At 36.5% G+C, this 10,000-nt stretch overlaps 1 protein-coding gene across 2 annotated transcripts in view; it reads right to left on the reverse strand.

Moving 5' to 3' along the window:
• LOC113824675 (proton-coupled zinc antiporter SLC30A2) overlaps positions 1-10,000 on the reverse strand; it is a 13,958-nt gene that overhangs the window by 1,774 nt on the left and 2,184 nt on the right. For both annotated transcript variants that reach the window (XM_027377438.2, XM_027377437.2), the window contains exons 2-7: positions 6,271-6,423; positions 4,968-5,130; positions 3,112-3,265; positions 2,632-2,848; positions 1,891-2,131; positions 1-520 (exon numbers count right to left, since the gene is read on the reverse strand). The exon at positions 1-520 is cut by the window's left edge and continues 1,774 nt beyond it. In XM_027377438.2, coding sequence (XP_027233239.2) covers positions 372-520; positions 1,891-2,131; positions 2,632-2,848; positions 3,112-3,265; positions 4,968-5,130; positions 6,271-6,423 — 1,077 coding nt within the window. In that variant the 3' untranslated portion in view covers positions 1-371. The remainder of the gene's footprint in view (positions 521-1,890; positions 2,132-2,631; positions 2,849-3,111; positions 3,266-4,967; positions 5,131-6,270; positions 6,424-10,000) is intronic.

Here is a 10,000-nt window from a genome sequence, read left to right on the forward strand (position 1 = left end):
TTCATAATAGAAACAGTAGACGCCCATTTTGCCCGGTGACGGCATGCTCACGTCCCCTGGCCCTTGACCCAGAATTTTCCATGATGGGACCATAACATCATCCAGATTGTAGGGGTTAAGAAAACAGAAAGAGAAAAAAGAAAAAATCCATCCATTATTGCCATGATATGTTATCATCAGATTGTCGTCATGAATTGTCTACGCACACATAAAGGGTCTCCAGCTACAGAATACCACCAGCCCAGGCATTCCAACTCTTCCAGGACAAACCTTAATAAATCCAATGACACTGACGACAACACAGCTCATTCATGCTCTGCTTTATTCATCTTCCTCTTTCCTCTCTGGTGTTTGTCATGATGTCCCTCACCTCACTTAGAGAGTGGCTGACACTGCTGACAATTGTCCATCAGTTGGGGTTGGTAACGCTCTACTTGGATGGTCGTGTGGAAGATTTGATGGCGGGTTCGAATAACCCTTTGGGCAGCCTGCAGCACCGTCTCTGGATCTGTGTCTCCACCTACAAGGAAATGGGGTTCTGATGATGTATGGGTTTACATGTTACACAAAGTTCCAGTGATGGTAGAGACAAAATTGTTGTAAAAGAAAGAGCAAAGAAAAAGGAAAAAAGAAGAAAAGGAAAAAGAAAAGGATACAAAAAAAAAATAATAATAATAATAAATAAATGGAGCTGATATTGACTTGGGTGCATAAATGCATCCACTCTTCATTTCCAGCCAAAAGGGTCTCTCATGGTGAGCTGCCAGGCATATCTTCAGTCCATCTCTAACTCCTCACAATAGGTCTGGGCAATCTGCCTAAACCAAGATTTTCCAGGACTTATGGGCAAGATCACTGACAGGGAAATGAGCCTACTGCTCTACCATCATTTAACTTAGAGACTGCCACCTTAATGTCTGTCAGAGTATGAGGTTCTTTCCTGATAGATGGAACCTCTACAGGGATCTCGACACCACTTGCGTCAAAATACTGAGCCCAATATTCATATTCACCTCAAGATAATTTGAAATGATCTTTTTATTCACTGAGGGACTGGAGTTTTCTCATGGTTTGTGTCAGGCAGGATGAAGGTTGTTTACTAAAGAAATGGCCTTCAACCTCCTTGGCAAGACTCCTGATGTACTGTTCCTAGAGAAACCTCTGCTATCAAAGTCTGGAGTCCCCTGGAGTGGCTACGGCTACAACCTGAAGAGGTGACCATATCCAAACACCATAACATCTTTGTCTTGCCTCACTGCTCTTTTGCAAAAAGTATAATATTTCAACTTTCCATCTAGGCCAGTTTTGGTCTCTGATGTATACAGCTTGAATTTACACACCAGAAAATATACATCTACTGGTATGTCACAGAGTTTGGAGAAAAAAAGATAAATAGAAAGATGGTGAATCAGAGAATGAGAAATGTAAACATTCAATCACATAATAAAAAGACTAACAATACCAAGAGGCACTTCTACAACTGATTCAAGAAGACAAGGGGGAATACAGTGTTGTTAAAAGAGATTTCATAGGGTGCTTACATCACTGACTCTGAGAACCAAAGAGCTACAAAGGGATTGGGGAATGGGTATGGGTGTGTTTGTGTGTGTGTGTGTGGGGGGGGGGGGAGGTTGCAGCTCGAAAAAACCTGGCAAACATACCAAATTTACTTCCTCAACCTCCTCATTACAGTAAAAATAATGTGGGAAAATAGCCAGCCTCTTTTTGTGAACCAGCTCATAATCAAACATAAAAATCACAAGTACACTTATTTGAGTGCTGTTGGACTTTAAGGATTAATAAAACTATGAATGAGCTGTTGAATAAAATTCACATTCTTTTTATACAGAGTAAAAAAAAAAATATATATATATATATATATATACTCACTAATAGCTATATGCACTGCGCATGCATTCTTGTCAAGAGTAAGTGCCCACACATTGAGGGAGTGAACCATCTTCACTCCAGGAAGGGCTGTGAGGTTTGCTGACACTGATGCGTAGTCAACCCCCTGTGGTGTGCCCTCCATCAGGACATGAGTTAGGTCCTTTAGGATGGGGACGGTTGTGATGATCACCAGGACGGAGAAGATGAAGGTGCATATGGGGTCAGCAATCTTGTACTGTGGCTGTTGGGGGTCAAAATGAAATCATGAAAAATATGTCAAACCTTGGCCATCTTCCTTTCCTCCTAAACTCTTCTAAAACAGTTCCATAAAAAAAAAGTGTCTCAGAATTCACTGCTGGTTCAACTTGAGCTGACAGTCAATATCTCAATAGGACACAAAATTCAGAGATTTTCATTAGAATTTTCCTGGCCTAGTAACCCCTCCAAGCTGATATTCTACTGACCTCAGCCCAAGCATCTTCAATGCTAAATTGATAATAGTATAGAAATAAAGACAGCAATTTTTTAAATATATAGAACGGCATATATATACGTATACATAGTAGATAAAATGTAGACAATCAATATCCACTTGCAAATTAATAATAAACCATAGCTTTTCTAATTCTCATAATTTCTACTAATGTATGAAACAATAAATTTAAAGAAACAGAAGACCCAAAGACAAACTATAAAATTTTAAGATTAAATGATAATAAAAACGGTTATCCTGATACTTACATAGTATCTAATAATGTATGCAGCTATCAACACGCCTATACTCTGAATCAGGTCTCCCAAAACATGAATGAATGCCGCTCTGACGTTGATGTTATTGGATTGTTGTTCGTTTTCCGGGGCTCTGCTGGGTCTGCGGCTATGACTGTGACCATGGCCACCAAGACCTCCGTGACTATGGCCATGTCCCCCCTGCCCCATGTGGAGGACCACACCGAGGCTGAAAGAAAAAGGTGGCAGTTCAGATATTTGACAATGTGAAAAGGATATGTGAATGTGCATTATTATAATCATCATTTACAAATTTCCTTTTCCACAAATAGAGGATGACTCAAAAAGAAGAATGATGAAAATTGGTCATTATTAAGATCATGTTAGAATGCTACTTTCCCGCTATCTTAATTTCAATGCCTGCAGTTTTTCTGTAGCAAATATTTCACATGAAAGTAGACTGGTTACTGCTATACTACTGTGGGAAATTACATGATGTTGATGACGACCCCCAGAGCCGAGACAATGATCATAGTGTCTGCCTCGACCTCGAAATCCATTGAGATGACTCTCTGGACTGCTGCAAACACCAGGATGCCAGTGATAACCCAGATAATGAGAACACTCACAACTGCACCCAAAACCTCTGTGGGGTGAAAAGATGGTGCTTAGCAAGGTGAAGAGGATGGGGACAATATGGAAATAATATCAAAGAAATCTTTGTATTCTTTGTCACTGTGATTATTCTTAGAGTCAGTCTTTAATACCTGCTTGCTTTCCATGCACAAACTTGATTATTTGCAAGTTTTGGCCAAATTACATACTAATGTGTAACAAAATCATAAGAAATCAGGAGCTGCTGCTGCATAAGAGAAGGAAGGAAAAATAGAAGGAAGGAAGGAAGGAAATAAATAAAAAGAAAAGAAAAAAAAGAAAAAAAGAAAAATAAATTATCAAATGGCAAAATGAAATTAAAACCTGATGGAAACATATAAAAGTAATTCTCATTATACAATGCCCAGCTTGCAGTATTTTTTTTTTTCTTTTTTTTTTTTTTTATTCACATTTTTTAAATAGCAGGAATGATTCAAAACAGTATTTTTGAGCTAAGCTTCAGTGTGTCAGTGAGCAGTTCACAGGAATTTGAATGTGTCTCAAATGCCACTCACCACCACCTCCCCTCCTCTACTACCTCCAACACAGTATTGATTAATAAGGTTGTTGCCCATCCATGCTCTGGAATTTTAGTTCCCCTTACAAGATGTTGACCTTAAAATTGGCTCCCAGAAGGATGTCAACTAATGATAACAACACCAAGAAAAGAGCACAAGCATATCTAACTTCCTAGAAAATGGTGGTCCAAAGCACTTCGAGAATGGATCATCGATGTTGCCCAAGCACTCAACTCATCAGTGCAAACCAAGGTCTTGGTGAACAAGATGATAAAGGAGACAGTTAGCCTGGGTTCCCCAACAATAGCACTCCATGCTTGGGTATATGGATTGAAAATCAGAGCCACTGCAACAATCCAATGAGCCTTATGACAATACAGAATGTGACAAAAGCCCTTCATGAAAAATAAGGAAATGAAAAACATTATAAGGAATGAACTGTATTGCAGCTTGCTGAGCTTTTCCAGCATTTAACACTGATAGTACAGAACTGAATACTGAAAGAAGTTTAAAATTTGCACAAAATGTCAAAGAATGTTTTTGTTATTATGAAGAACTATACAAGGAGGAGTGAAGCAATAGCAAACAAGGCATACTGATTTTTTTTTTTTTTTTTTTTTTTTTTTTTTTTTTAATCCAGTGTCTTTGTGAGAGGTTACCTGCACTCCCTTCCCCTGTCACTCAGCTAGTTTTTTTCCAATGCATTAGTGAGCTTTGTGTCTTGTTTTTATGAATATAATAATTTACACAAATTCAATCATTCATCTGAAGGGCTATCTGACCAAATTCAATTATTTTCATATACATGTAAAAACCTTAAAATATCATGCAATGATATACAGATATAACTGAATAACTGTTAGCATGGACCACATTCAGTTTTTTCCTTCATTCACTATCATCACCATTTCTTCTGATCCATTCTTGCAAATTCTCCTTATCAATTTCTCTTTCCTTTTCCCCAATTTTTTTCATGTAATTTCCAATCTTTTCCAACTCTTTTTATCAACCTTTATCTTCCCTTTCTGTTTCTTTTACCTTCCCTGCTGTCTCTGAGATTCATTCCTTGGAACCCTTCTTATCCCTTACTTCCATTTTCATTTAATTTCCTTTCATCTTCCCCTTTCCTTCACTCTCTTCTCCCCACCCATTGATACCTTCTCCTTACTCACTCACCTGCTCTGTAGTACCCAAAACTCATATTTTTTGAGGCTGGCTGACGAGAAAGGTAGATGGCTGCCAGTGAGACGATGAAAGATGTAAGGTCGCTGAAGAGATGGGCTGCATCTGACATGATGGCTATGCTGCTGGCCAAATAACCCCCCACTGCCTCAGCAATCTGTAGAAGAGGAGAGATTTGGGTGTAGGAGAGAGGATGGAGAGGAGGTGGCAGAGGAGTTTGACCCTTATCCCATTTTCTATGATGCAAAATTTTGGATTTGGGATAGCTGTCAAGTATGTGTTGACACTCCCTGTTTATGAAAGTTACAATTGACTAAATTTACAGTGTAGTATAAAACTTGGAAACTCATCTGTGCCAAGTTTTCTGGGATTAAACATCAGCCTCCATCTGTATAGCCTATGGCAAGGACATCAGAAAATGGAAAAGCATGGAATAAGGACCTCAAGAAATTGGAAACTGGGTTTATGGTCAACTTTTGCGTACCAATTTCAACTAAACATGGAGCTGATCTGTAATCCAAGAAATCTGGACATGATTAAGTTTCCAAGATTTAGACTACACTATAATTCTGCTTATTGCAACTTTCATAAACCCAAAAAGATGGAATATACAAGTCACAGAACATGATAAACTAAAAGAAAAGTTAATTGAAAAAAAAATAAAAACATTTCTCAAAACCTAATCTGTAATGATTTTACTACATATACTCTAAAATAATATTCAAACTAATATGGACATCATACTGCAAATTCAGTATATTGCAAGCTTTATATAACTGAAAAGATGAAGCGTCTAAACCAGAGCAAATGATAAGCCAAAAAGACGAAAATGCAATGATTTTTTTTTTCTACTCATTCTCTATAGCAAAGTATAAACTAATACGGATAATATATTTTCATATAACAGAAAAGATGTAACAAATAAGTCAAGAAAGATATATGAAAAGATATCTTACTATAGATGAATAGCAAAGAGTGAGTGGAATTCCTCGTCACAAAGAAGGTTCATTATTCTGACCATAATCATAATGATAAGGAGAGCAAGTTTTTAATTATGAACATGACATGAACAAACATAATGACTTTGATAATATAAATTAGTACTGATAACAATAATGTTCATAATGATAGTAAAATAAGAAAGGCCGACAAAACAGTAATGTGTTTTGAAACTTTGGTTGCCATTTCCGTAACAGACATTCTGTAACATTTGACTACCTTTTAGGGCTTAATAAACTTTGCTCTCTGTAATTACAAGGGTATATTGGTTGTAATCCTAAAAAAATAAAGTGTTTACCATAAATACTGTAGTCAAGCAGCATGCTAACAAGAGCTGTGTCATGGCACGGCTGGAGGCTCGTTGACTGGCTCGGGGCATGTGGCAGTGGTCGGCCGTTGCTGCTGTCGTTGGCCCCATGCCTGCATGCCCATTCTCGGCTCCATCTTCATCCTGGGGGTCCAAGGAGAAAACATGTACTTAGTATTTAATCTATATGCTTTAAATAATTATGATTCCCTTGACTGGCTCGTACTCTCATTGTTGGAAAAGCAGATAGTTGAAAACTTGTGTTAAGAGAGGAGTAGTTGTATTCTAAAGTAGTTTCAAGATATTTACATAAACAAGAAATATGAAGGTCAGCATAAAAAAAAAAAGGAGTAAAAATATAAGATATCAGTATGTAGACTATAAAGCAAGAAGAAATACCAGATATCAGTAAGTTTGCAAGCGCTATGTTCTAATAGTAACATGAAAAAGCACTTTCAGTTCTAGATAAAAATTTATGGGAAGCGTAAAGCAAAGGTGACATAAGGGGAATTTCTGTTCCCTGCAAGTGGTATAAGAAAAGGTCACTGTGTTATTATCTCTTGCTCTGTTCTCCCTTGGGGAATCTCAGTTACAATAAGGTAAAAAGCAAGAGCAGGATCTCTGAATAGCTTAGATTATGGATTTATAAATAGGAAAACTTGAAATAATGCATGCAAAGAGAAGGAAGAGAAGCTTGACTCACAATGGGCTGGATATTACCTTGTGCTAACCTCTACAAAGAATTAAGATATATTAAAAAGAGAAAGATAAAAAGAAAAATACTAAGTTGCATTCCAAACGAACAAAGCCAAACCATCTGAATAATATGAAAGACACTTTTAAAGGTCTATCCTTGCTAAAATCTCTACTTTGGCACAAGGAAATGATTACATTTACATTCTGTTTCTCTTTACCTTTCATCCTCTCCTTGTTCCAGTCCTCCTCCTCTTTGTGTGTGTTATAACTAAATTCACTCAATCTAACAAAAACACGCTCTTAACGGCCCTCACATTGCCTTCCATCACTCTGGTCTCGGTAGACTATTTCTCTAAAGCCAACTGTATATGTCTGTGTCTATTGTTTTCATAGTTGTAAAGCTGGAAGTTACTAATATTCATGAGGTAAAAAATCTGCAATCCTAGAACAAAGCCAGTCATGTAATTCAGTCTTATTACTGAACAGTATCTGTATCTGAGGAATGTTAGTTTTGCTGTTTTATCCTGTTTATGTAGTCATATACTGTACTAAAGAGAAATACCAATACTAAAGACATCAATAAAAAGTTAAAAGTATGTTAGATACAGAAGAATATCTAAAATATCTTATATACATTAAAAAACTTGCAGCTACAAAGAAATGCTATGCATTTCAGAAGCAAGTTACTGTGCTTCCTCTTCTCTACAATCCATGGATCCCATGGATGCAAAGCATCAAAAAGTCTAACTTTTCTAGAAAAAGCAATAGGAGAGAAAACTAAACAAAGGGTGAGATGATGATGATGGGGAAAAAAAAGGATCTAGGTGCCTTGCTGCCTGTATGCATCTGCAAAACAAAGCATTAAGCTTATTTGAATAGCAACTCTCCCGGATGTGTGGCTTGTAGGCCAGGTCCATAAGAACACTCAAGTGTAGCATCAAGACTCCTTGCATCTCCTTTGCAATGTTATTATTTCTTTCTTCATATTTTTATTTATTTATTTATTTATTTGCTATTTTCCAAGGTCTATATTTTTAAGCTGATATACTGCTTCAAGATGGCAATGGACTGTTCTTGACAGATTCCATATCATCTTTCTAAGCAGTCTACAACTCTATGCAGTAATAAAAACAATAAGCAACATTTTGTAATCTGTGTTGTCTTTTAGTATTTTTGCATTATTCAATTTTCTGTAATACACTCTGTAGCGCCAATCACAGCAGGCAGGAATACTGGCCTCCCTGGAGCCAACACTCTTCCAGCCACAACTCATAGATGGTACATTCCACATTCATTTACTTGTGAAAATAATGTAAGAGCCTCAGCCCTCAGCCAAATATTTCTATGATGGCATATTCCCCTCACCCATCCCTCACATCACCATGATCCAATGACTTGGAGACTAAAACTTGCCCAAAAGTATTACTATGACATGTATTGGAGAATTCATGGTTCTCTTTTTCAGAAATTATTTAATAAATTGTCAGCCTTCAAAATGATTTGGGTACTCCTGGGATAGGAAGTAAATATAGCAGAACTGCTTAAAGCAGACAACCAAATTCTAAAGGAAGGAGCAAAATGAAAATATCTAGCACTTTACAGCTGTATTTTCAATCATGAAAAAAATCAGAAAGATAGAAAACCCATGGTAACTCTTGGCCATGTTTCAAACAGTTTTTCAGCAATATACAAGCAAAAATTCTGTTGAATATTCCTTGATTACTGAATACTTCTAAAGTATTTTGTTGAGAATCTGGTAATTTTCCCTCAGAAAAAAACAATTTCAAAAAGTTTGTTAAAAGAAATGCTCACAACTGTTAAATTCAAAATTTCAAACTATTTACTGTATGTTCTCAATACGTTTATACATTCTGCCATAAAATGTGGTCAGTGTACATCTAGGCCATGGAAGATTTTGAAGGCTGATAATCTATTTAATAATTTCTGAAAAATAGAAACTTGAATTCTCCAATACATGTCATAGTAATAGCTTTGGGCAAGTCTCCAAAACACTCTCCTTATAACACAAATCCCTGAGATTGTGTATGGGGAACATATTCTATCAAAGCTATCTTTAAAATCAAGGATTTACTAATATCATTTCACTGTAAATAATCATGAATAATAAATGAGAAATCATCTACAGCAAAGTCCTCTCCTAAAAAACAAAACTCAAAACAAAAATAAACACAAAATACAATGAAAGACAAAATGTATAAACATCTAAACATTTACATGGAATGTATCTCTACATGTTGCATATACATGTACATTCGTTGTTTTATGTATATCTACGGCTAATGCCAGACAACTTTTCTGTGGGGGAGAGGAAACAACTTTTAATTACTTTTTGTATTCATGATTAACTATCTATTTTGAGGTCACTATGTCATAATTTTTCATTGTAAATAATTCCTTGTGAGTGACCATGGTCTACCCCTCCCTCCTTCTGTGTGATTTATTTAGTTTTTTTTTTTTTTTTTTTTTTTATCTGAGTGACCCCTGAAATTCACTGACATACATGCACTCAACTCCACACATATTGAAATCTTGTGTGGAGGTTTCATAAAACTAGAAATATTCCTGGCCACAAACATAGTGTGGGCCTTGTAAGAAAATAACCCTGCATACTTTAAATGTGTTAAAATGTCAGGTGGATATCAGCCCATATCCATAAGGAACAAGACCCATGCTCCTAGGGGAGCTGCTTTATTCCATTGTAACAATTGGAATAAATTATTTTGAATCTAACACTGAAAGTCTGCAAGGACTTAAGTTATGCTAAAATATATGCACAGAAAAGACTGCTTATTGCAAAAAAGCAGAAGAGGATTGTATTTGCTATATCGTATTTGACCTACTTGTATGGAAATAAATGTACATGTGAAAAGACGAGAATAATCCAAGAGCTACTTTAACCCCTACGATCTGGGTGACATTACTGTCCTGTCATGGAAAAATCTGGGTCAAGGGCCAGGAGACATGAACATGCTGTCATCTGACAAAATGGATGAGGGCTATGTGA

The sequence above is a fragment of the Penaeus vannamei genome, chromosome 42 (assembly GCF_042767895.1).
Source record: "Penaeus vannamei isolate JL-2024 chromosome 42, ASM4276789v1, whole genome shotgun sequence".
NCBI classification, from domain to species: Eukaryota; Metazoa; Arthropoda; class Malacostraca; order Decapoda; family Penaeidae; genus Penaeus; species Penaeus vannamei.